The sequence below is a fragment of the Pocillopora damicornis genome, chromosome 5 (genome assembly GCF_964200805.1).
Source record: "Pocillopora damicornis chromosome 5, jaPocDami1.2, whole genome shotgun sequence".
Taxonomy (NCBI): domain Eukaryota; kingdom Metazoa; phylum Cnidaria; class Anthozoa; order Scleractinia; family Pocilloporidae; genus Pocillopora; species Pocillopora damicornis.
In genome coordinates, this window is record NC_142674.1 from 3,680,570 (window position 1) to 3,708,305 (window position 27,736).

Consider the following 27,736-nt stretch of genomic DNA (forward strand, 5'->3'; position numbering starts at 1 on the left):
GCTTACTCACTAACAGATGGAAAAGTAATAAAAGCTTAGTTTTACGTTTGTCTCACGATGTAGTCACGTATGATGGAAAAGTCACGTAAGATGGAAAAGTAGTTTTGTGAAAAACAAAAATCTTAACTGACCATAGATATGTTTATTTTTGTGGCAGATACTGTCTACCTACTTTGAGTAGCACAATAGGTTGGCATAACCCCCCCCCCCCCCCCAACCCTTCACCTTCCTTACCAGGTGGTAAAAGGCCCTCCACATAAACAGAAATCCTACAATTCAGCTGTAATGACTTACTTCCAGCTCCCCACTCCCCCAAATTTGCAATAATTTTGTACCATTAGGCATCATTAAAACAGGAGAGATGGGAAGATAAATGAGAGTTATAGAAAAATTCAAAAAGTAGTAGTCTTAGAGGGTGCCAAAACTTTTCCCTTTCATGGTAATTAAAGTGAGCAGAGCAGATCTGACATGATTAAAATCTGTAAATAACTTTGTGCAGTCACACAAAAGTTTCTTCAAATTAATTCACAAAGCAAGTACTAACTATTTATGAACAGTGTATGTCAATTTGACAGATTAAAAGTGACCAGATGTACTGTAGAAATAAGATTTTCTTTCCCTATTTAAACCGTAACATTGACAACATCAACATCAACCACAGCCCATAAACACAGAACTTTACAAGCCATGAGAAAGCTGTTAATTACAGCCAAAACAACAGGAAAACCATGTAGTGCTGTGTTTCTTGTGAAGCAAAGCTCCTGACCAACAGATCTTCCTATTCATTCTCAGGTAACCAAACTACATTCCCAGGTCCAAGTTCTTTGATGCAGATGTATCTCACATTTTCTTCTCTAGATATTTATAAAAGTTCTTTGTCTAAATATGGCTATGTGACATCACAGTGACATCATTGTGGCTCCTGACCTTGACCTTTGTACACATCACTGACACAAACCCACTGCCCCTCTAGAGACTCCTTCCATAAGCTCACCTATGGAAGGAAAAGAGATTTAGTGACCCACAATACAAGGCTCCAACAACAAAATGCAAATAAACTATGTATCAAAGGTTAAAAAACCATCAGCTGTCTCTCTTTAAATGTTCTCCAAAACAACCCATAACTTATCAACAGACTGTCTGTAATACCTCTTTATCATATAATTATGGTGTTATACATGGATTTCCAGCCCAGAGAAAAAATGTTACAACACGTATGAAAAAATACAATATTTATTCACATGTGTTGTTCCATATCTACGTACACCCATGTATTGTTCTGTATGTAGAAACACAACATATGGTGCCATTCCTGGACCTGGTATCACATGTGAGTTGAGTTTTTGTTGTTGGATCTCATCTTTGCTCCAAGGGTTTTTCTTCAGGTTCACCATTTTCCTCCTCCATAAAAACCAACACTCTAAATTCCAATTCAACCCAGAAAAAGGGGACAAGCAGAGCCACTTCATGGAATGTCCACTGGTAAATCCCATATTTTTTTAGCAGATTAGGGGAAAAAATGAGGTGGCAGCACACCAATACTGGGAGTGATACCCAAGGACAAACATAAGGCATCAAGATGTACATGTATAATCACTGATTTTTATCAACTTGCACGATTTACTATACTGCGAAATGAGGCCTATGTGTAGTCTAACCTATCCCATGCTTTTCTAACAGCTAAAAAACACTGGTTCTTGCATACCTTGTTATCTCCCCCAGATACAGCTAAAATGCTGCCTGTGACTGACCAACTCACATGCCACACAACATCACCAAACTTTTTTACAACCTGCAGAGAAAACAAACACCATGATTTTATACATACTCACGCATAGAAATGAAGACCTCTTTAATAATATATTTTTTTAAGGTTTTGAAAACTGGAAACCTTATTGGCAAAATTATCTAGACTTTCTCTCAAAACCCCTTGCCAAACTCACTGTAATTCATGTAAGAAAACACTTAGTTGTTTTAGATAAGACAAATAGCCATTCCAACTTAGCCCATCCACATAAAATTGACAGCCAAACCCTTATTGGCACAAGAAATAAAGACTGAAAAAACTTAACAAACATTGAATTAATTATATTTTAAATTTTTTTGGATACCTTAGAAGTCCACGTTCCTCCATTAACTTCATCCTTTGTCCAGATAACAACACGACAATCCTGCATAAAAGTCCATTAAAAAAATTGTAAATTGCACATTCTTTCCTTTACTCTTACAGTAATAACACCTTTCAAGTTCCTTAGAACAATTTGGCCTCTGACAAAATTACAGTGTTTAATTGAAAATCCAAGGAGGCTTCATTTGGTAGCCATTAGCATTACAGTAATACATTTCTTTTTGGGATAATTGTGTCCTTTACATTCCTCAACTGAAGTAGGAAATACATCCTACGCAGGCCAAATCAACACATGATTTTATGTCTTCTGTTAAATGCACAAACAACCTAATATCCAATGACTTAAACATACTGTACCTGAGAACATGTTGCTATGGTGCTAATAGGGAGACCAACATTAGGTGCCCAAGCAACATCTCTGACCCAGTCACTGTGTGCTTCTAGTTTTTCCTCCTCTTCCCATTGGCCATCAACTTCTCTAAAAATAATAACATAAAAGACAAGAGTCAGGATTACACTAGAAATCTACTAAAAATTTAATGCCCCAAAATCAGGGTGAAAGGAAAGGCATACTATTCATGCCATTTCTCAGTCCTGCAGGTATTAATCCAAAGCTAGATCATACTAGCTTTTTCTGTTTGCCATCTTGGACTGACTGATGACACACATAGCCTTGATCTCACACAGATATGATATCTATCCACCTCAATTTCATGCCAGAGTTTTAATATCAGGCTGACCAAGTGAAGTCCTACAGGTTGACCAGCCTCAGTCTGGATGCCACAGTAGGATATGTAGATAATAACATGACACGAGTTACTGCAAATCAGAACTGTGAGCCACACTACCAATCAAAGTTCACAGGTTTAATCATGCCTTGGATTTTATCAAACAAACAAGGAGACAAAAATACTCATTCCTAGGCTTGAGCAAATGCATTTTATTCAACCATGATGATTACTTGTATTTGTGACTTACTTCCATACTTTTACCAAGTTATCACATCCCCCTGTGACAAATCTTTTGACTGAAGGACCGGACTTTGCCCCAGTCTAGTGAAAAAAGAAAAGGAGAAACAATATCCAGTATTCTTTGTGATTCTTTAAAAGTATGGACAACTACAGGTGGCAGGAATTTGTTGGATATAAGAACCAGCTCTGCCTCTTAAAAAAAGCTCCTTGGATAAAAATTTCTTTTTTGAGAGAGAGGGGGAGGGGGTATCTTACCTTCCATTAAGATCAAGAAGTGGCAAAACAGTTTCCTTTTTTTTTTTTTAAAGATTGTAGCCAAAAACTATTTCCCTGTGAATAAACACTGCAAACTACTGAAAAAATGTTGCGAACTAATGCATGTAGAGCCCAGAGAAACAAAAAAATTAATACCTTTCAACCCCTTAACCCCTAAGAGTAACTAGGATCAAATTTCTCCTTACAATATCACCCCTGAATCATATATTAAGGTCACGAGAATAAAGGAAATGATCACCAGCTAAAAGAAACTCTTGATTGTTACACAAATTCTCCTTGTCAGTATCTTGGGAAAGGTATAGGAGACAGTATGGAGAATATGCATACTGATTTTAGGGTTTAAAGGGTTATGAAGACAACATGAAAATAATCATAGATATAAGAAACCCTTTTATTTAAAAGAAGTGAAAAACAATCACAACATTAAAATATTGTGGTAATTTTGTTACCTCAAATAATAACAATTTGTTTTTTGTTTGTTTTTTTTTCTTCAGCTGTGTTGATGATGTAAATTGGCCGCCTAAAGAGTTCCTAAAATCTAAGGTTTCAAACCTCAGTTCTTTGTCATTTGTCATGCTCCAAATGTCAGCTTTAGAAACTCTTTACCATGGACAGTTTATTTTATCAACTCAGTTGATAAAACCAAATCATCTCTTCATTCCCCCCACCAATGCAGAACCACATTTTTCTTAAAGAATCTTACCCCCTCCAATAACGTCCCTGGCACGACTGAAGGAGCCCAGCTAACAGCATTGCAACCAATCTAAACAGAAGAAAACAAGTCAGTTGATTATCAAAGACAAACAGTAATCAAATGCATCCTTTGCCATTGCCATTTCTTCTTTGTTTATTATTGCTGCTTTACAGTGTTTCTGCTGAACTAAAATATTTTTGTGATCTCCTTCAATACGAGATGTAGTTTTGTCACATGGTTTCTTTGACCCATTCACTTCCATGATCTAAATGCCAATTCTCCTAACTTTTTGGCACTCTTTTCTTGTAATTTTAACTCTGAGATCTCATTTTCACATTAAACAATATATATTTGTTGATATTTTCTTATCTCATCACCTTTCTGATTGAAAATGTATCTGCAGTTATTGTAGGGAATTTTTTTTCTGTGGTAGGGCCACCATTAAAGAAGATTCTTGAGCCAACATTTAAACTATTAGCCCTTCATCAGAGCAAAGAATCTTTTCACAGTGACTACTTCACATCATTAAGTCTGTTGATTTCACTAATTATCTTGCATGTACAGTTGCTGCAATGGTACTTAAGTTAATTGAACAAATGTACATGACAATTACACCACACAGGATTACAAATAAGGCCCTGTATGTGAACAGCATCATGAGTTCATCTTACTCAATAGCTACATCTTGACAGCATAGAAGCATGCATGTCAAGAATAAACACAGCAATGAGTGTTAAAATTACTCCAGCTAACTGTTGCAGCAGAGCAGATTGTGTAACATCCACATTTACATAGTACATATGTTATTCACCGGCTAAGAGGTCCGTATTAGGAAAATCTGTGCCCAGGGTTTCAAGTACCAACCAACGGGCAGTACTCAAGACAGAGGGCACAGTTTTTCCCAATACCGACCAAGTTAGGCTGGTGAATGACATTTTAATTTTTTTTCCTTAAACTTAATGAAATTCTTTCTAAAAGAACCAAAATTATTTAGGGCTGTAATTACAGCAAGATCTTCCATAAACTGAACAGTTTTTGAGCAAGCAAATGGTAGTTAAAATAAAGGTAATGTAAATGAAAGAGAGAAGCTTCACCAAGACATTTTCATTTGCGTAATGATAAAGGTGATCTAAAAGGCTTCCAACAAACTTTGAAACATTATTTTTATGAGTAACTGTCACAATCTGACACCTATCAATTAGAGAGCACATAAGAAAAAAAACACAGGTACACTTTAGGAAAAGCAACAGAACTAGTTTGGCAAGGACTGTCACAACAATGTTTTCTTGAAAAGCAGTCAATGATCTTATGGAAAGTATTATTCACTCTCATCTGTTACTATTGCCCATGGGCAGAGATAGGAAAATAAGGACCACATTAAGAACCAATCAGATTGCAGGATTCATTACAGTGCCATCTGAGAAAAAAATAAATGTACTTACTGTGTGTGCGTTACTTATTTTTATTGTTTCCCAGTGTCCATCACCTAAAAATATGACAGAATAAAACATCTTTTGGAATCTAAGGACAGAAAAATTCCCTCCAAATACTTTTTAACCCTTTAAACCTCAACAGTGACCAGGATCTAATTTCTCCTTACTGTATCACTGCTGAATCAGTCATCAAGTTCATGTGAATAAAGGAAATGATCACCAACTTAAGAAGCTTTGATTATTCAACAAATTCTCCTTGTCAGTACCAAAGGAAATGTATTGAGAACAGTATGGAGAATAAAGATACTGATGTTAGATTGTAAAGGTTTAATAGCAGAGGTAAAAATGAAATGTCTTCTAGAGCATACTTTCCTGATAAGAACAAAGTTCTTAACACAAAGAATACAACTTGCAAATCATTCAGTAACATTTGGGCATACTAAAGAAGCCTTGAAAAGGTAACATTTCTTTCCAACACTTAGTTGCAATGAAAGTTGTATTGCTCAGGAAGATCAAACAAATTATTCTCACCTGAACTGCTTATAATAGAGACAGAGCCATCAGAAGATCCACAAGCTAGCATTAAACCATAGTCTGGAGAAGCCCAGGATATAGCATTTACTAAAACAAAAATGACAAAAGAAAAACAACAACAAATTAACCGTTAACCCTTTAACACCCATGAGTGACCAAGACAGAGTTTCTCCTTACAATATCAATACAATATCAACCAGATAAGTGATGAGAATAAAGGAAAATATTCATTAGGGCATTATTAATTGATTCAATACCAAATTCTCCCAACTAATATCACAAGAACTATATGACAGACAGTAAGGAGAATTACTAATGAGATCTTGGGAGTTAAAGGCTTAAATGCTTAGGAAATATGAATTTACAAGTACTTATATGCAAGCCTGAGCAACCAAAGATACAAATGTATATGTCCTACATTAATCCTTGTTCTCTTTACCTCTGTTACACCAAACTGATATTTTTTTCACCATGATATTCAACAAACTGCTACAAAACAATTTTGCTGTTAATGTTGTTTCTGCTAACCATCACTGCACAGCAGACAGATCAGGTTTACATGAAGGGAAGTTTAGATTCCACACTTAAAGGTATTTCCATTTATTTTATAACTGAATTTTTTGCATACCTGATGAGTCATGATTACAAAATTCTTGAAGCTTTGTCCAACCATTACTTGTTTCTTTCCATAAAATAACCTGAGCAAGTAAACTTAAATGTTAATTATCTGATACGCAGTCTCAAACATTGCTATCCTATTGTAACCCTTAACTTGTAAGAGTGATAAGTATATAATTTCTCCTTACATTATCAACCCTGAACCAAACATTAACGTTATGAGAATGAAGGAAATCATCGCACACACAATAAGCTCTTGATTGTTAGGCAAATTCTCCTTGTAAGTACCACAGGAAATGTATAGAGAACAGTATGGAGAATATACATACTAATGTTAAAAAAGAGAAAAAGAAAAAGCACTCACCTTTCTATCATAAGAACATGAAGCCAAAAGATTTCCAAACTTAGGATGTGCCCAACTCACTGACCACACTGGGCCTTCATGTCTATTTATAAAGAGTTAGTGTTTTCAGTATTACTTTCTCCTACTATTGTAAGGGAAAAAAAAGCTTTGCAATTCTATGCAAAACAAAGTCATGCAAGCATATGAGCCGACTGGCGAAGTTGCATGTACCTCACCTATGCCATTCAGTTTTCAACTTAGCCACTTCCCATCTTCCATTTCTTATGTATTCAAAAATTAAAACTGGTCATATCCTCGATCATGTGTTTCAGACAAAATTAGACACAAGGTTACAATATATTATACTGAGTAGATCTACAGGGCTGTCATTAAAAGATGGTAGGTGGTGGAAACCCACAGGCTGTCAAATCATTTTGTGCCAGCTATATGAATTGGGAATGGAGACAGAAAATGTTTGTTTTTAAAATGATTCTACCATCAATGCATGGCTACAAAGAGTTGCTCAATTATGTCAAATTTCTGTGGCATGAAGTATTGTTTACAGTACACAATGCATGCATTTTCCTAAAAATCTTGCATGAAACTGGACTTCTCTCCCCTTCCCCACCCCCTTTGCTACCCTCTCTGTACAAACCATGCTGTAAGGTAAGTAAATTTCTTTTCTCAAGAATAAAAAATTTTAAGTATTGGTTAGTTGTTTCTTTGAATATATTATTTAAATTCAGTTGGGAAGACCATGGAAATGCAAGTCTTGCATGGTGATTAAATATATGATCTATCTTGAAACTTTCCACCTGAGGTTTCCTGAGTATTCTTTTTGGTTTTGAAATCTTAGGTCTAATGGTTGCTTATTTTGACTATCAGTCACAACTCACAAAGTTTGGAATTTTTTTAGGAGCATGCCCCCCTGCAAAACAATGCAGCTTGCTACAGAAATATAATTCAGGTACCTACTTAATTCAAATGGTGTGTCTACTGCATTTTCTATTGACAACCCTGTATCAAGGAGGGTTAGTCTATTCAGACAAAAACCACTTTAAGAGAACAAAGGTTCAAAACATTGTTGTGTTGCTTTTCCTAATCAAATTGTGTGAAAGATCGCTCTTTGGTAAGGTTGTCAACATGAGCTAGTAGCAGGCCAAAACTACCAGCAAGTCAACCATAACGCAGTTTACCCATTCAAGTGAACTGAGTGTAAAATTTACCAGAAACAGGTTCAAATGTGTCAATTTATTCCACATTAGGATTTGCTTGAAGGTTTGTATGTGCTCTGTGGAATGCCTGAAAAATTTCAACTGAATTCTTCCGAGTCTTGCATGTACTTTACTCTGATGAAACAACATGGCCTCCATGATAATATGGCCACCCTCTACTTCTTACTTTCCAACTACTGTCAAATTTATTAACAGCCTTGACTAGTGTAGTCAGAGATACAGGCTAACTAAATCTCACACTTACCCTCTCAGAGTAGCAACAAGAGTTTGACCCTTTTCACTGATCTCAAAAATTCTTACTGTTCGGTCAGATGAGCATGTCGCCAGCTTCTTACCATAATAATCCATTTGTGCATCATGCTAAACAAATTATAATCAAAGATAATGTGAGAGGTGATCTGCAAATTGTTTTGCAAAAACCATGGTTAGCTAGCAGAGTTGAGAAAATTATGCTTTAGGACTCAACGATGGTTTTATTATAATTAATTTATGTTTGCGATATTCAAACGTTAAATCCGAACATAAAGGTCATTTTTGTACTTCTCACATTTCTGTTTAAGTCAGTTTAACATTTAACAAGCTACCTAGCATAGTGGATCAAAACTTCCTTTGAAAAAAATTCTTGTATTTTAGAGTTATGAAAGATGTTCGACGCTGCTAAAAGCCGCTTACAAGTCAGTATTACTACCCCACATGTCCTTTGGTTCATTATTTATCATTTGTAGTATCAACTTCCCGAATCAGTCGTCAATTTTAAAATAATCACACTCGTTTCTGGGAAATTCTGAGACTTCCATGATCTACTCACGATCATATCCTCGTGCGAGGTATCCACTGTATTAAGCACAGACACCTTCATGATGAAGAAGAAGAACACCACATTCAAACAACAGGTTACCAGTTCGATAAATGGTTCCTAAAAGCAATTAAATGCAGGAAAATGCCAAAACAATTTATGTCTCACCATTTCTGTCCACTCTCGTTTCTCAACGTGGCAGAACTACCTCGATTTCAGGTCAGACGTAGTAGCAACCGCTCCTTCTATGCTTGGTAACCATGCAAACGAACGAGCGCGCAAATTTGAAAACCGTTCACAAAATGGAGGAAGCTTTGACAACACCTTCAACATCCGCTACAAGTTCTACAAGGGTGGGAAAATTTACTCCTCTTAGTGCTAGGAACAGAAATTCCAAGTCCGCTCGATCTCCTTGGCTTTCAAGAAGGCATACACCATACGTGAATACACCAAAAACGGGCCGTGCTTCCCGAAGCCACCCAGACGGTGACGGCGGATTGACAGAAAACCTTCGATCGAAAACTGCATCGACCGAAATCGAAAGAAGAACATCAACTCTTAAGGATTCCAGTGGATCACCTAATTTACTACCAAGCAATGCGCACGTTGTTGAACAGATAAGAGATCCAGTTCGAGAAATTGTAGGTAAAACACTGCGGGTTCATCAGGCTTCGCCACTTCACAACTTTGATCAGAAGAACAAGAGTTCTCTTGAAACCTATGGGAATCAGCTGTCAGCTTTTCTACAATTGGAAACAGAAAAACAACTTTTAGTTGATGAAGATGGAAATGTCGAAGAAAGAAAATTCAAAGTGCAATTCTCTGTTCATAAAGATATTTCAGCTGAAGGCTCAAAATTTTCAGCTGTGAAAATAATCATCTGCAGTACTGACAGTCTACGGCTACAGCCTGTGGGGGAAGTAGAACCGCTTGTTCCGATTTTGACAACTCTATTTTGCTCTGTGGGAAGCGAGGAGGAGGAGGACGCAAGACTTCAAGAACACTTTACCTGTCTACCTATATGCCTCATCAACGGGCCTGTTAATATCTCTAAAAATTTGATCAGTTGGTGTCAAAGCCAGTTTGATTGTAGAATTACTCCAATGACTTTTTCATCAGTCGAACTCGGTTGGTATTTCTCGCTATGGGCTGGCATGTCTTCGCCCGAGAGATCTCCGACAATCGAACTTTGCTATGATGCATCTTCCGTGGCAGGTCTTCGAAGAATCCTTTACAGCATCGAAGGGAAGGATGCCAAACAACTCTGGGACATTATCCACATGAGCGACTCGTCTATTTTTACTGAAGAAGAATCCGTGATGTTTCTAGAAGCATTGAAGAAGCATTTTTATCATCATTTCAGAATCAATTTGGAAGGACTACCTTTAACAAGAGTGAGAACAGCTGTGGCTTTCATTGCATGCGAAGGGAAGCTTAAAATTGTGCATCCTCGCTTTACTGACCACATCTTAGAGCAGCTGACAAGAGCAGCGTTAACTAAGGAATTTTACGGAAGATTGAGATAAGGATTTTGAAAACTAAGCTCAGATTCTTGGACAGCAACTAAGATTGTTGGAATTGACTTGATTGAACGCAATCATGTTACAGAAGAAAGCTTGCGTGACAAGGCCACCGAATTTAGCTGCTTTGAAAGACGCTAAAAGAAATCAAATTCCTCCATACATATGCAGCAATACCAGAAAACAATTTTACAAAGACTAAGCGTAAAATAAATGTAATGTTTTTATTTTTTTATTTTTTATCTCCTAATCAACTTTTACAATGTCGTAAATAACTGTTTCAGATGTTTCCATGTGATATTCACAAGTTTTGGAAGGTGGCTAAATTACTGAAACTAAAATGATTATTACTTTTATAAGGTTCAACATGAAACTTCAATGTAAACATCTGGCATTGCTTCTCAAATTACCAAAAAGCTATGGATGTATGAACAAGTTGCAGATAGTGGATGATTTTATATATAAGCTGTTAAACTCAGGGGCAATTGATGTCAGTATCTGAGCAACTGCAAACATGCCCCTCCCCCTACCCAAATTAACCCTTACTTGATATCAGTTGACTGTTGTTGGGTTAGGGGAGGGTTAAGTGTGCTGTTGCTCAGATACTGACATTGATCCTTGATCTCCTACAATGCACACTATAGAATAAAATCACACTGTGTCTTATTTCTGCTCTTGAACTTATTTACAAAATATTTTACAAATATTCAACTCACTTAGAGGTGCCAGCCTCAAGGACACTATCAATGTTGCTAGGCCATAATTAACTAGGTACCTAGCATGCCTCTAGTTAAAACTTATAGTCAATTTATAAATAGAAGGCTTACCGTATGCTATCACATGAACTTCTGCAAGTCTAGGTTTGGCCACATTATAGACAAATACAACCATTCTTATTGTCTAAATATTCTATTAGAATCACACTTTGTGTTTCAGAGAATTGCGCCTAATTGATCAAGTTTAAATTAAACTGATTACAGCAGATTCCCTATTGTAAATCTATTTCAGAAGCATTTTAAACTGAATAAAAGAATAACGTTTGTCACAAATGTAAAAAATTGTTGCCAAATGGTTTATTTGCTAATGACAGAGTGAAGCAGAAGCCAACAAATCCAAACAACAATGATAATATATCAGGGTTACTTTCCTGATGAAAGCCCAGTTCAGATGCTGTGCTTATGCTGTACCTGAGTCAATCACAATTAGCTTTGACTGTAGCATGACAGAAGCACGACTGATTCAGGCTTCAGGCTAGAGTCATGAGTCAGGTTAAACCAAAATCAAGTAACAGGTTATTGTCATAACTTCGGGAATGCAATCCCTCGAAAAAATTTTGTTTCGCTTGTTAGAGGCATGAACAGCATAGAGAATATGCATACTGAGTTAGGTTGTAAAGGGTTAAAAAGATTCAATAGGTAAACTATTTTTGCTAATTACAATTCATTAAATCACATAGTTCTTCTGGTGTGACATTTCCTCCTGTCACTATAACAACAACATTACTCCCTTCTGACAAATCAGGAATTTTGTTTGCTTGTAGAGCTGCAAATGCTGCAGCACCAGATGGTTCAACAACTAACCCAGCCTGGTAAAAAGTCTTCACTGCCCTGTTAAAGGATCAAAACAGACAAAACAAGTCAGCACATCTTGTCCCCTAAAAGGAATGAATACTTTTGGCCCCTACTAGAAGAGAAAAATTTAACCCTTTTAATCCAAAGATCTCATTAGTAATTCTCCTCACCATCCTCCATACAGCTCTTAAGAAGTTAGTTTTGAGAATTTTAAATTGAATCAACCACCAGTAATAATACCCTTAGTAATTTAGTCCTATCAACTGAGTTGACAATGTAAATTAGCCACCATAAAAGGTTTACAAAGCAAAAGATTAAGGGCCAATGCTCAAAACATCAGCTTTTTATTCTTAATGGTGGACAATTAATGTTATCAACTCAATTGATTATACTAAATTACCCTGTTACACTCTCCCACTGATACAGCACCACAGTTTCTTCAGCAACTTACTCCCTTCAATAACCCCTTTACTTGTCTGCTTGATATTGCATCAGTATCATTAGGAGAAAGTCAGCGTTGGTCACTCATAGGAGTTAAAGGATTAAAGAAAACATGCCCAGGAGCTGCACAGCTCAGAACTAACAGGTGGAATTTAGGTATGGAAAAATAAGTTATCGCTACACAGACAAATTAGCCAACCTCTTTATTTCCTCATCTGTCACAAGAACAATGTCCTCAACATACTCCTTCACATGTTGAAAAGTTTTCTTTCCTGCAGAAAGTATCAATATGTTCATAGTTATTGTTAGTAATAAATGATATTATATCATTTAAATGAAATAATATTGACCTCTCTAAGATCATCACCATATGTGAACAACCAAAACATGCAACAACTGCCAATAGTTCTTCCATTTTACAAGAGGGTGGCAAGGGGTTTTTGTGTGATACCTGAATTTTACAGAAAGGGGAGGGTAATTTGTGACTTTATGAACCAGCAAGAGAGATGAGGCATCCTTTCATGTTGTGACAACTTCAAGATTTCCCTGAAACCTCATTCACAGGAAGAGAGATTTGAAGTTTTCCCTTTTAAATTTGTGGCACATAAAATTCTGTGTAAAGGAGAAGTGATGCATGAATTTTTTTTTGTAAAGTTTGTGACATACAAAATCAGGACCCCACCCCCCCCCCCCCCCACCTTTACAACCCTCTTACAACTCTTTCTCACCAGCATAGGGTGGGGCTAGTCCAGCAGCAATAGTGTTAACAGATTTCACACTGACAGCATGACCTTGCTGTTTACTCAGATACATTGTTGGAGCTGCAAAACACAAACAAACAAACTATAATGAAAAATAAAAATGTCAGTCCCCAAGGCAGGTGTCTTATTAGGGTAAGTTAATGTTATAAGCTCGCACTTGTTTATTCAATCAGCCATATTTGATGGAGAATTAGAATGGATGGTGGGGGAGGGGGATAGGGAAAGGCAAGTGAATTTCCAATGCCCCATCCCTTCCCCACTCCTTTCTTTTGACTGTCCCTCCCCCCTTGCCATAAAGATCAAAGATAGCAGATATAATTTTCACCAAGAAATTACTGAGCACTTGCTCTCTAATTTATGCCTGCTTTGCAGGCTACAAAAATGTTAAAATAGACCACAATCAAGATATATTTGATCATCACAAAACATTCACCTCCTTCAGGCTCCACTCCAAAAATCCTGGTCTTCTTCTTTCCTTTGAGCTTGATGCCTGCTGCAACCCCTGAGAGGAGACCTCCACCCCCACAACAAACAACCACTACATCAGGTTCTGGAATGTCCTCCAGGATCTCAAGAGCTACGCTAAATAGTTTTTTGTGTATAAAGTGTATATTAACTATAGGCCTCAGTAATAGGGTATGAAATGTAAAAAGGAACCTTAGCCAGGGCTAAAAATTAACTCCAGTGCTTGGTGGCCAGTCTGGCCAGTTTCCTTGAATTCTTAGTAGCCCTTGATTTCCTCTAGTCTAAAATGAAAAACTTGAATAAATGCCCCAGGGCTTTAAACAGAGTGTTAACTAAAAGCAAAGAACAAGCTCGTGAAATCATTATTAAAACAGCTCAGAATTTCCATTTCAGAACTAAAAAGTTCGCTAAAATGGGTGATCTTAGAGTCCAGGCAAAGAAACAAGGAGAAAGGTAGTCCAATTAAACTACACATTGAGTTTTATTTTTAATTTTGTACTTCACATAATTTACATTGCAACTTTTCAAAATTCTGTGGCATAGTTGCACATCCGGGGTTCAAACCTTAACTTTTGGTCAGTTTTAACTCGCCACTGGCAACCGTGCAACCACCAATTTTTAGCCCTGCCTTAGCTCCTTTAAAATCACTGTAATGCTACTAGTTTTGAAGATCTTCACAGGGGCTCAGTGTAGTCTAGCAAAAGTCCTATGTAAAGTGTTGTGAAATACATTGGAGCATTTTAACCCTTTGATCCCTCAGAGTGACTTGTATCTAATGGGCCATTTCCAAATTATCTTTGGTTTCTTTTTCAAAGCAAGTCCTGGTGCTCATCCTTTCATATGATAATAAGTTAAATTCATATGCAATTTAAACTCATTTTCATACAAGTGGTTGAGCACCAGTCCTTGTTTTGAAAAAGAGGCCAGAGGTAATTAGGAAATGGCCAATTTCTCCCTACAATATCGCCCCTGGATCAAACATAAAGGACATGAGAATAAAGGAAATGATCACCAATTAAAGAAGCTCTTGATTGTTATACAAATTCTCCTTGTAAGCACCTAAGGAAATGTATAGAGAACAGTATGGAGAATATGAATATTGATCTTAGGGTGTAAAGGGTTAATATGGAGAATGTGCTAAATATAAATGCGCTCTGACGAAGGGCTAACGCTCAAAACGTCAGCTTTTTTACTCTTTACGGTGGCTAATTTACGTTTTCAACCCAGTTGTTAACACTAAATTACCTGCTATACTCTCCCACCGACACAGCACCACAGTTTCTTTAGAAACTTACCCCTTTAAATATAAATGCACCATCAATATCATCATCATTATAGTCACACCTAAGTTATTGTTTGGAAAACAGATAATACCTGGCAAAACCAGAAATAAGATGAAGATCATCAAATGGATGAAGAAAGTGCATTCCATCTTCAGCAACATGAAGATCAACAGCATCTTGTATTTCACTTGTGGGTATTCTTTCCACTTTCACACCGAAACTCTGTAAATCAGCATGAAAAATTCACATTCAGTAGGTTCTCCTTGCTTTTTTGTATATATCTGCAATATTTAACAACTGTTCATCAAAGTAAAGGTGTTTAAATAACTGGATATTTACCAAGCTGCAAAGTAGCAAGGTAAATATCCACCAGTGGATGTCATCAAAGTAAAGGTGTTAATAACTGGATATTTACCAAGCTGCAAAGTAGCAAGGTAAATATCCACCAGTGGATGTCATCAAAGTAAAGGTGTTAATAACTGGATATTTACCAAGCTGCAAAGTAGCAAGGTAAATATCCACCAGTGGATGTCATCAAAGTAAAGGACTGTTAATAACTGGATATTTACCAAGCTGCAAAGTAGCAAGGTAAATATCCACCAGTGGATATCATCAAAGTAAAGGTGTTAATAACTGGATATTTACCAAGCTGCAAAGTAGCAAGGTAAATATCCACCAGTGGCCTGCGCCGACACAGAGGTGAACAGATGTTTTTAGTATAATTATGGTACCTGATAAGTTTGAGTGATCTCATTACCTGTTTGGTTGTGGGGAGAAGTTACAAGTTAATCACTTGTGGGAGTTAAAGGGTTAAATTTGTACCTCAATTAGTTTGCTCGATTAATGGGAGCAGTTTCAGGCATACACAGAGTTGCTGGAAGGTTTTGTTCCTTTGTCGCCAAAGCAAATGCCTTTCCATAATTTCCAGCAGACATCGAAACAAGACTTTTCTTATTCTCGGTGATCACAGAAGGGATGTTGGCAAACTGGTTCACAACACCACGTATTTTAAATGATCCTGTAACAAATTAAGTAAACATTACAATGCACACAAACAAGGAAATCGAAAAGGATATTGATTACCACAAAACAGGGTCTAAGAAAACCCCTATGAGGCGTCTGTAAAAGACAACCGAAATACCGTAGGAAAATCGTCCCCGAACCCGATAATTAATCGCCCCTTCCTTCTAATTCTTTAACCGTACCGGTATTCTGCATGTTCTCCATTTTCAAATGCAGTTTGAATTGGTCATCAAAACCAAACCTCTGTTCCACATTTCGGAGTAAAGGTGTTCTGACAACCACACCACACCCCTTGATAGTATCCCTGGCTTGTTCAATATCTCTCCACGAAACGAGCATTTCCACTGAAAATGGCCGATAGAAAATGAACCACAGATCTCCACCCTACCTTTATTGTTAACCATAGAAATCTTGGATAAAGTTTGAAATTTTACATATTTGAATGTATCTCAACCAAAAAATTTTAAAAAAGGAATATTTGTCTTTTGAAAAGAGATATTTCTTTCTCTCTATCTCATCTAAAGGCGTCCATAGACAGCTAACACTAACACTGTTGTACAACCAACGTGGTTGGGGGGGCCTGTGGAGGAACGTGGGCGTGTGGGAGGAGAGGGAGGGGTAGCTGCGGGATTTTTTTTCTCTTTTTCCGTCGGGGAAAGTAAATTAAATATACCGAAGGTAGTTCTGTATGCTACCTATAGGGTTCGAAAAATATTTATTTATTGAAATATTCGAAGCGCATAATGCGAGTTAAGGACTTATTTACATTCAAAAGTATTTAAGTGCGGGGATTCCCCTTCCGCTCCAGAAAGGATGTTGCGTGACGATTCCAAACAACAGGCGTTCGGTTGAACCCCTAGATATTGCTTTGCAGTCACAGTAAATGAAGAAAAGACAAAATCATCAAAGTAACACGTCCTAAGAAAGTTATTCTGAACATTGGAGAATTTTGCGATCGAGGTTACATTAATATGTTTACATGCCTTTGGTACTCCCAGCAGGACAGTTTGTTACTTTAAAAGGCGCATGAACTAAAAGTGAAGCATGCGGCGATCACGAGTTTAAATTTACCAATCATCGCGCGAGTCACTGGTCCGTAACAGAATTCTGCAAACAGCGAAGCACATTCCTGTCAGCAAACAAAATTCTACTGAATAATTTAACGTGAAACATGGAACAAACAAGTTTAGCTCGCATACACAATTCCCAGTACTGGCCCGATCTTACAACGTATGGCCCAAAAATGACACGCGGGATGTACCCTACAAAAGGGAATAGTCCCTTGGGTTGTTCAATTTCAGTGAAAGCGGTAAGTCTCTCTACGCAGACAACTGAATTGTTGAATTGTTTCGAAGTAGATAGTTAATTTTTCTTTTCGTAAATCTTCTTTCGATGATTATTAAAGACCTACCGATTGCGCACTTTTGTATTGTAATTGCCAGGAATCTGATGGCAACACCAGACCTGCCAGCTTTTTCTAAAAAAGATGCTTGCATCACTTCCGAAATAAATCCTAATCTGAGATAGGGGAGGGCTTCTTCTTTTGAACTCGCCAAACCATTCCATATTTGGTTTCACTAGAATGCATCCATCTCGCCTCAATAAAGTTTACGAGGTAGGCTTTCCTTCCGATTTATTCGTTTTTTCGTTGTTTTTGTTTTTTTCAAAGGAACGAGTCAGTTCAAAGCATTTTTATCGAAACACAAAGTTGTTCCGGCAAATTAAATGGGCTTCCGGAATTTATTTCTGCATACTTTAAATAAAATTCTATTTCACGAGCACATCGGATTGCTATATTTATTTGTAAACGAAAAAAGCGCCAATAGCTAGGATGGTCATATTGCAACATAGCGAATGTGATTATCAAATAGTGCAATCTTCGTGGTTATATTTCTTTCATGGTGAAACATAGATTTCTTTTGCTTTCCTGAGGGTAATAAGAAAGGGCGCCACTTCAAAATTGTTATTTCCGCGCTTTTCAACTAATGTATCCTGATTAGAAATACAATCTCCGAGAAATTTAGATTTCGCGTTGACAACGAATCGTCTTTAAATTAATTATGAAATTCTGAGTGACAAGACTGAATTAATTCCCTGAGTTAATTTATGATATCCACACTACATTATCTAGCAAATAGGTAATTAGAATGATCAATTTTATCAAGTAGTTGTTATCATGATCTAACATGTAAGGCACATCTGGGAATTTGTAAAATTTATCAAAATAATACTATAAATGGAAAGATCGCATGCTTCTGATTCGTTGGAAATTACTGTATTTGTCATGTAACACAAAGTTGTAACATGAATGCAAATTAAAAATAGGTTTGCACTGTCAAAATTGTGCCTGTCTCAACTATCTGTGATGCTTTTTTCATGTAAATTATTGATAAGGTATGACATTATTCTCAAGTAATTTTGTGTTAATAAGCATTTGTAAATTTTTCAAAACATCAAATTGCACATGCACTTGAAAAATTAGAAGTCCTTATTTACATCCAATTGCATGAGAAATCATTTTGTTACCTGTTAATAATTTATATAAAAAACACATCAGAGTAAGTCAAGACAAAATTTTAGCAGTGTGTTATTTGCAATTTGCACTTGTGCTACAACTTTGCACTCATGTTTCAACTTTGCACCATTGCTAAAACTTTGCACTCATGTTACAAATTTGCATTTGTGTTACATGAAAAATGCACTCTTTTTCAGCCAATCAGGCATGCATAATTTTTTTATGTACATTATTAGTAGAATTACAGCACTCTTGTTCAACCTTAGCACATGTTTCCTCTTTATTTATAGGATGCAGACAGGGATCCAGCTTACCTGTACTGGATTGTGAAAGAAATAGAAAACAACAGCAATGCAGTTAACATCTTGGAACCTGGAGACTGGATAACATCCATCAATGGTTCAAGTACTATGAGCTATGACACATCCTTTTAGGAAAAGTTGAAAAATTGCCAAAGTGTTCTGAGTGTTACTATAAGAAAGCCATTAGAACAACAAGAATTTTATCTCTGGGACCCAAACCAAGTTGCAATTGATATTAAAGTCAGAGTCAAGAGGCTTCCATTCTCAGCTGCATTTTCTCTCAACATTTTTTATCCTGTAAGTACCACATCCGGTTCATGCTGAATTTGGAGAGGCCACACAAGCTTCTTCTCGGTGATTTTAAATATTTTGTTTTTTTGTCTGTAATGATATTGAGCTCAATTTTTGTTCCCTCCCTCCCTCCCTTTTTTTTAATCTCTCTGGATTCACTCAAGAATCCTAGCTAACCTCTCTTTAAATTTTTCAAAGTTTAACTCATACCCTAAAAAAACTGTTTGAAACTTTTGTGAGACTTTTTCTTAAGACACTCACATACAAATTTATAAGATTATAAAGGTCTGATGCCCTGTCTCTATATCCCACATCAAAATATCCACATTTATTTGACATAAATTAACCTTATTTTCCTTGACAACAAGCATAAGCCCAATAGAGGTATTAGTTATTCTTCCTTTCACATTACCCAACTTAACCCTTTACATCCTATCATCAGTATACATTTCCTCTATACTGTTCTCTACATATTTCCTATGGTACTGACAAAGAGAATTTGCCTAACAATCAAGAGCTTCTTTTGTTGGTGATCATTTCCTTTATTCTCATAACCTCATTATTGGTTTTAGGGGTGATACTGATGGGAGAAAGGGTTTAGAAAGAAAGGGTCTTAAGTAAGCAAAACAGGAAATTATGCAAGTGAAAAGATATTCACACACCCCCTCCCCCCTCCTCAACACATGCACACACACTCAACTCTAATCCTCAGTTTATTGCAAAGAGATGGTATTAGATTCCCTGAATTGGAGTGGCTATTGTGTTTGTTGAATATTTTTCAGGAGTTCCAGAATAGTAAAAAAACATATGCATTGGTGAACAACATCAAGCTACCAGACTTCGACCACAAAAAATTGAAACATGGAGACATTGTCATTTCCATCAATGAACGTAAACTTGAGAATGAAACATATGAAGGACTACAGAAAATTGTCCACCAACTGAACCTTCAAAAGCAGATCAAAGTAACTATTCAACGGAGGCAATGGAGACAGAATGGTATGTTTCCCTTTCACAAAAATTAATGTTCCATATATTGATTAAATACTTTCATGGAAATGTAGAATTTCCTGAAGCATTGAGTTTAAACCGACTTCCTGTTTCCTATAACCTGAAAATATTGATGAAGTTCACAAACCTGTTCATTCTGCTGAAGACAAACCAAAAAAATTAGGAACTTCATCACAGAAAAATGGACTTTCACTCAACTGCAAACATATCTTGAAGTATAGTCTGGCACAGTTGCAAATCACATGGATGCCTGGAATTGTTCAAACTTCCTTTTAGTTGTAGTTTGTGGCCAGCAATTAGGGTCAGTTATTCATATTTATTTCATCCACAGGTCATTTAACTGTTGCAAGCACATTTTTTTAAAGGAATGGTATTCTATTCCTCCTGGGCAGTTAGCCAGTTAGGAGCCATATCATAGTTATTACTTCAACATTTAATAATACAGTGTTCTCATTATCCTTTTAAGATCACCTTACCAGCCTTGCAATTGACTCACCAGCAATTTTAGACTGGAGACCACTTCAAGCTGAGTTACAAAAGAAAAGTTCAAAAGAGCCACTCGGTTTTAAGTTTGTATTTGCCAAGGTAATTAAACCTGCAATTTTCACCGTAAAATTATTTGGATGATGCATTTTCTTCATATGTACATCTCATTTCATCCTGAACTAATTTTGTCACGATTTTCAAATTTTACTGCTTCCTCCTATCTATTCCTCCAATTTTTCTATCATCCCACATCAAATGCTATCTTTCTGATACTTCTCCAGTGTTTTCTCCATCTACATCAACATTTTCCCTACCATAATCATCAATTCATTTATTTCATAATGATATAAACATGCATCTACTTCAGTCTAATTTTATCACAACCGATTTAGCAAATCATTATAAAATACCAGATGAAACATTTCTTCACATCATCATTTCCACACATTTTACTCCTGCTCCAACACATTTCAACAAAGGGAAAGAGAATAAAGTATTCACAGGGGGAAGGGGGGAGCTGAAAATCAGGTTTTCTGAGTGGTGGAACCCTAGAAGAGGGTCTAGCATCATGTTTCAGACTGTATTTCCCCATTCCCTCTGGCTGTACCTTCCCTTATCATATATGCTGAGAGCAGATGTACACAATTTCTTTGCACAGAATCAACTAGAACAACCATGCCCAATAATAAAGCAAATTGCAGCTGGAGAAACACCAGCGGCCAAGTGTCCATATCTCAGCCCTGGATGCAAGATAACAGCTGTCAACAGACAACCAGTTAAAGGGCTCTCTTTTGAAGAGATGAAAACCATGCTTCAGAAAGCTCAGATCACTGTAGTGTTATCAATCGAAGAACCCTTGGGCCTGCTACAAGAAAAGAATTCGCCTTCTCCTAAAGAAAGGTACACATGGCCAGTGGAGGAGGAGAAAGGAATCCTTACCACATCCCAAAGTGAAGCACAAATTTCTTTTTCAAATAGCTCTCTAGCAGATGGAGTACAGAGTGTTGATTTGTGTGAGGAGGTCCAAGGTGCAAGCAGCACCCTGAATGATGCAAAATTTAATGCTTCCCCTGACCAAGAAAGGTCAGTCAATTGCTCAACTCAACAAATGCCATCTGATTCCCAGAATGGATACAATGAAGTAAACAGTCTGCCTTTGGCACCTACTGTGGAAGTGCCAAGCAAAGCCCAAGATATTTCTATCTGCTGCAAATGCGTGAAGATATCCAAGACAGACAAACAGGAACAAATTATTCACAATATTCCTGGGAAAATATACTTTACAATGTGTCAAAGTTTGGATAAAGAATCTCCCTTCTTTAATGACTATCGCATTTTCGGTGAGCAACTTGGGTTTTCAAGAGGTGAGATTAATCTCCTAAACAATCAACCAACTGATAGTCTCCTGCGTGTTTGGAGTGAAAGAGAAGGAAAGAATGCCACTGTTGAAAGGATAATGAATATTCTTGATGACATGCAACGCCATGATATCTTACAGATATTACAAAACTGGGTAGAAAGTAAAAGTTGCTCAAAATGCTTTAAAGCATTCCAAAAAGCACACAAAAAAGAATCTAATGTGTAGTCAGAAGAGCAGGACAAGAAGGTCTTAACCTTTAACTCCCATGAGTGACCAAGACAGAATTTCTCCTTACAATATCGATACAATATCAAGCAGAAAAGTGATGAGAACAAAAGAAAATATCAATTTGGGGACGATTAGTTGATCCAATACTAAATTCTCTGAACTATCAGTATAAGAATTGTATGGTTGACAGTAAGAAGAATTATAAACATGATCTGGGAGTTAAAGGGTTAAGTAAAGACATGGATTTGAAAGATCAAATAAATCATGAAACAGACTAACATTAAAAAAAAATGCAAAACTCAAAGAAAAAAAGAATGAATGAGAATCTCCTTCATTGCCAACCAAGTCATGTTCAATTATTTTTAACACGTCTGAATATGCATGTTCATTATTGTTAATAGCTTTACTGCCCAAATTGTACTCCAAACTATCTCAAAAAAGGGGTTAAGTTGTTCGTTTGGATGCATAGACTGAAAAAAAAAAAAAGAAAAAAGAAAAGAAAAAAAAAACCCATGCAAATTAAAAAGTACAAAGTACATTACATTTCTATTTTGAGAAATTATTATTGGCACTATATATAATCACGTGTCTGGATATATTTCATGTTTATTTTTAGACATCAAGGTACTTTCATGTGGAAGAATATTAATCAATTACTGCTGTTTTTATCAGCATAGCACTCTGATGCCTGATCCAAATTGGTTATTTCTTTGAAACGAAATAACACAATCATTCCAATCTCATTTTTGGTGAGCACAGTTTCATTATTTTTGAAGTAAAATACAGTGAAAACTATTGAACATGTACATGAAAGTCATTTGTAAGTAGAGAAATTAAGCATAGCTGTTAACCCTATATCAAACACATGTGGGCCCAGCTGTTGGAAAGGTCAGAATAAGGCTATTGAACAGTTAATTTGCTACACAGCAGATACAGTGAGTGTTAGCAAAAGGTAATTGTACTGAACACTGGAGAGAGATTTATCCAATGGATAACATAGACCACCCTTCTGACAACTGGGACCTGCTTAATAATTTAATGTTACTAAATGTATTACTAATACTTATTACAGGTCATAAAAATGTATATTGAGAACAGATAATTTGCTTTACAGCAGATACACTGAGTGTTAGCAAAAGGTACCTGCATTGTACACGAAATAGATATATACTCCAGTGGATAACACTAATCACCCTTCTTACCACTGGGATTTAGCTTTACTAAATGTTATTAGTCATCAAAATGTACATTAGGTTAGAATATGTCTAGAGATATGCACTGTATTACTCCTGAAACTTTTGTATTTTTTAGAGAGGTGTGCTATAATGATGGCATATGCATTTATATTCATTTGGTTACCAACTGACATTTAGAATGATTTTAAAAGAGGCACTGTAGATCTCTTGTTTCAAAAGATCCTACATTGAATCACTGAACATTAAATTATCACTTTTCACATGGTGTGTTATTTCCTTCTTCTCAAAGCATAATGATTTTGCAAGCATACAACATCAGAGATGGTTTTGCTGCAAATGTACATACTGTGCAAAAATAAGAAATAAAAATTAAATTCACATTTCCCACTCATTTTCACTACCATTATCATTGTTGGTGTTGTCAAGGATGTCATTATCATCATCATCACTTTCATTGCCTTCATCCGTTAAGGTATCATGTAGTACTTTGGCTCTGTGTTTCATTGCTTGACGAAGAGCAGATAGTAAGTCCATGGAGTCTCCTTTCTCTAGAGCACCATTACCCTGTGGACTGTTCTTTTTTTCCTTTGTCATCTGCCTCATGTTATCTAGTCCAGGATTACTTTTACTGGAAATCCTTTGAAGCTGATTACAATTAGCAACCTCAGGATTCACATCCAGTTTCTTCAAACTTGTCTTGTCAAATTGTCTTATCTGGCTGAGAAAGGATTCTCTTCCACTACCTGGGACTGAGGATGGGCTGGCAGAAGGAGAGTCGTCATCACTCTCAAGTGGTGGTGGTGGCAGTGGTGGAGGAGGCACCAATCTTGTTGACATTTCTCCTTGAGAGTCATTGATCAAAGCTTCTCTCTCCATTGATGGCATGTCAAATTCTTCCAGAATAAAAATTTGTGCAGGTGCATCATCATTTTCCATAATCCCTCTCTCTTGAGGTACAGTTTCTTTGTTTCCATTAAAGCTTGATTCATTGGTGTCAATCACTTCCTCTTGTTGGGTAGAGGCATTTTGTATTTGTTGCTGAAGCACTCCTAATGGTTCTTGTTGATGTTGAATATCCAGGGGTACCTGTTGGTCCTGGGTAATCTGTGGTTCTTGTATGAAATCAATACACTGTTGTGCCTGTCCATCAATTTCTTTGTTTCCCTCCTCTCCCCTTGCTAACACCCTGTGTCTCAATGGTACCTCAGGGGTGTAGGGAGGAGGTGGCATACAATTTAGATTCATTACACCCATAGGAAGTTGTGAAGGAGAGTCAATAACTGCATCACAGAGATTCTGTTGATAACCTGGAGGGTGAAGCCCTCTGGAGGTTGGGCTTCCTGGGGGAGTCATGTTATGGGATCCATGATACTGGGTTTGCAGTGGGGTAGCTTCCTCTCTGACCATCTCTGGCCTTAACCTCTTCCTTGGTTTACTTTCTGACGTCACAGAAAATTTGACACAAGGACCTGACAAAATAACAAGTCTTACCACTTGAACATGCGTTAAGTCCCTTGTCCTGATTCCATTCACCTAGGATAGACAAACAGTAAATTCTAGTCAACATGCAAATTCAAAATTTGCTTTTCACAATAACCACTGATAAGTTTTTTCCAGCCGTAACACAATCAGAAATCTAAGACTTTCAACTGGTAATCTTTCAAAAGTGATTTATGAGAAACTTCCTCTTGCAGTATCAAATACATTATCCACCAACAAGTGATGGAATTCATTATCTACTCTGATAGAGGTATTGTAATGATTTAATATCCAATTTTCTCATACTTAATCTGGAAGGACATAAACAGCAGCTAGGAGGGACAATTATTATAAAATATAATCTCACTCTGGTTCAGTTCCTGGGATAGAGTTGGCAGTTAAAAAGTAATTTATAAAAATGCTCACCTTAGTTATCACATCTCCTGTCTTTAACCCAGCCCTCTGTGCGGGAGAATGGTTATCAACAGAGATAACATGCACATCACAACCATAATCAGTGCCACTAAGAAACAAAAAAAAAGCTTTACTAGTTATTTAAGAAAATGTGAGATCATTCTGCAGAGTAAGGCAGAACTCAATGTGATCTCATGTATATAGACTGTCAGCCATTTTAAGCCACATGCACCACATGCATTGGGACAAAAACTCACATGTGCACAGTACAGTAACCTATAGTTTTACCATTTGCTATATGCATTGTGATCATTCTGGTATGGACAGTGTGCTTTAAGAAAAGATCCTGATTGTTGGGAAAGGCCTATCAAATGAATATTTTTTCAACTCAGTCTAGGTAAAACTGTGACACAATGCCTCACTCATGGAAATTATTCTGATTCCCATCATAGAAAATTTATGTGAGGATCATCTGGGAATTTTGTAAAATTTATCACTGTAATAATATACATGACAAAATTTTATGCATCTGATTAGCTGAAAACTAGTGCATTTGTCATGTAACACAAAGTTGACACAAGTGCAAACTAAAAAATAGCATACACACTTTCAAAATTGTGTCTGTCTCAATTTTCTGTGATATTCTTTTTTCAAGTAAATTATTAATAAGTCATGATTTCTTATCCAATTTTGGTGTTAATAAGCACTTGTACATTTTTCAAGACTACAAATTGTACTCACCCAACAATGTTGTTGTGTTTGAAAATTTTAAATGTGCTTATTAACTCCAAATTGGATAAGAAATAGAAAGTGGGTTAGGATACAAAAGGTTCAAGATCTCATGTTTCAGTTTGCACATCTAGGCAAATTAAGCTTGGTCATCACCGTTATCCTTATCATTTTGAGAACCACATCGAATACCTACCCCCTTATACAACAGCCTAACCAACCATCTTCATTGGAATGAACTGAAATTGTTGAGAATCTTTCCTCCTCTACTCTAACAGCTGTTTCAGCTTTGTCGCGAATTTTGCATTCTTTTTCGGGGACATCCTCAGCAGAAATGATCGTCATATGAAGTGTCTTCGATGCCTTGATTAAATTTGCAATCACTTGGGCTACGTCCACAAGATTTCTTCTTCCACAACGCTGGTTATTAACTCGAATAATCTTATCGCCTGTTTTCAATCCGTGCCTGTCAGCGAGTGAATGTTTTCTCACTTGAGCCACGGTTATTGAAGGGTGATGACAAGTTCCACCTCGAATCTTGAAACCAAATCCCTGACTCGAGGATTTCCTTTCAAGAACGACGATTTTGCTTTTTTTGTCAGAGTCAACAGAATCGAGTAAGACAGCCTTTTGAGCTTCATTACCCAAGCTAGCAGATTCTTTTGAGCAAACAGGCTCTTGTGAAATCCTTTTCACTGCTCCGGTTCTCCGTGACTTTTCCTCTTCTGGCTTGGTCTTCTTAGCTGGGCTTCCTTGGAAATTTGGTGCAGCGTTTTCTCCTCCCTTCACTTCTACTTTCCTCTTTTTTCTTAAATCGTCTCCTTCTCGTTTGACATCGGCTTCAAGTATCTCATTGCAATGTCGGGTAAAGCTATTCCTCAGATTCTCTGGAAGACATCGCCTGACTTCTACAAGAATATCAACCTTCGAGCGGGAATTGACAATCTTGAAGAGATCCGAACACAGTCCTTCCACCGATCGTGTCTTAGAGAACGTTTTTATCGCAGTTTTAAGTCGTTCATAATCATCCCTTTTCAGTAGTTGCTTGGCTCGCTCCCACAATACTCCGCTAGTATTAGCACAGTTCTGCGTAGCCATGATTGATCGTGAGCTCTCTTGCTTGACAAATCGTATTTAACGGATGCGAGTACTTCACAAAGTCAAGCAGCAAAATTTCAAACTCCCCGCTTCCTAGCACCCAGGCCCCAGAAAACTTCCCGTTCTTTATACCCAGACCCCGAAAGACTCACTCGTCACGCCATTAAATACTACGTGACTACCCAAGTAAACCGGTTACCACAACTTCGGCTCTTACTTAGTGTAGAAGACACAGTATACGTCACACTATTGTTTTCATTGTTTTTTTATTCCCGGTTGTGACGAAATTCTATTGTGACGTATACTGTGTCTTGTACACCAAGTAAGAGCCCAACTTTGCACCTGTTCCTTGTCATTGGGCCAGACTGGGAGGGAGGGGGAGGGGGGATAAGGAAGGAGTGCGGGGAGGGTGAAGCAGTCTGCTAAGTTTTTATGAGGGAAAGGATGATATTAAAATAATCTCCTAACTCACAATAAAAAAAGTGCTAAAGTATAAGAGATGATAACCTCTAGCAGTCTTCATTAAAAAAACAAA

At 36.9% G+C, this 27,736-nt stretch overlaps 4 protein-coding genes and 1 pseudogene across 6 annotated transcripts; 2 read left to right on the plus strand and 3 right to left on the minus strand.

Moving 5' to 3' along the window:
- Positions 1 to 507: 507 nt before the first annotated feature.
- LOC113676951 (protein SEC13 homolog) lies at positions 508 to 9,256 on the minus strand. Of its 2 annotated transcripts, XM_089207625.1 has the most exons (13): positions 9,197 to 9,256; positions 9,041 to 9,085; positions 8,477 to 8,592; positions 7,019 to 7,100; positions 6,665 to 6,734; positions 6,034 to 6,123; positions 5,512 to 5,555; positions 4,079 to 4,138; positions 3,107 to 3,180; positions 2,486 to 2,606; positions 2,112 to 2,171; positions 1,706 to 1,792; positions 508 to 994 (listed from the first exon to the last, which is right to left on the minus strand). In XM_089207625.1, exons 1-13 carry the CDS (start codon positions 9,197 to 9,199, stop codon positions 911 to 913), a joined length of 936 nt encoding a protein of 311 aa, XP_089063751.1. In that variant the 5' UTR covers positions 9,200 to 9,256; the 3' UTR covers positions 508 to 910. The 2 variants fall into 2 exon arrangements, with proteins under 2 accessions (XP_089063751.1, XP_089063750.1); XM_089207624.1 differs by lacking the exon at positions 9,197 to 9,256 and having other exon boundaries at positions 9,041 to 9,190.
- Positions 9,257 to 9,293: 37 nt separating this feature from the next.
- On the plus strand, positions 9,294 to 11,588 carry LOC113676960 (centromere protein L). Its single transcript, XM_027193704.2, has one exon. The coding sequence runs from the start codon at positions 9,331 to 9,333 to the stop codon at positions 10,552 to 10,554; it is 1,224 nt and encodes a 407-aa protein (XP_027049505.2). The 5' UTR covers positions 9,294 to 9,330; the 3' UTR covers positions 10,555 to 11,588.
- LOC113676952 (uncharacterized) lies at positions 10,757 to 16,664 on the minus strand. The gene is given in 7 exon segments (XM_089207626.1): positions 10,757 to 12,155; positions 12,760 to 12,832; positions 13,289 to 13,381; positions 13,755 to 13,903; positions 15,161 to 15,289; positions 15,892 to 16,087; positions 16,275 to 16,664. Coding segments are annotated over 7 exon segments (975 nt in total). The 5' UTR covers positions 16,432 to 16,664; the 3' UTR covers positions 10,757 to 11,977.
- A 478-nt stretch (positions 16,665 to 17,142) lies between these two features.
- LOC113676953 (uncharacterized) lies at positions 17,143 to 22,598 on the plus strand (annotated as a pseudogene). The gene is made up of 5 exons (XR_016186955.1): positions 17,143 to 17,401; positions 18,898 to 19,206; positions 19,983 to 20,199; positions 20,678 to 20,796; positions 21,356 to 22,598. The product of XR_016186955.1 is annotated as an uncharacterized LOC113676953 (transcript).
- Positions 22,599 to 22,615: 17 nt separating this feature from the next.
- On the minus strand, positions 22,616 to 27,295 carry LOC113676968 (uncharacterized). The gene is made up of 3 exons (XM_027193713.2): positions 26,300 to 27,295; positions 25,387 to 25,483; positions 22,616 to 25,014 (listed from the first exon to the last, which is right to left on the minus strand). Exons 1-3 carry the CDS (start codon positions 27,199 to 27,201, stop codon positions 23,857 to 23,859), a joined length of 2,157 nt encoding a protein of 718 aa, XP_027049514.2. The 5' UTR covers positions 27,202 to 27,295; the 3' UTR covers positions 22,616 to 23,856.
- Between the last annotated feature and the right edge of the window lie 441 nt (positions 27,296 to 27,736).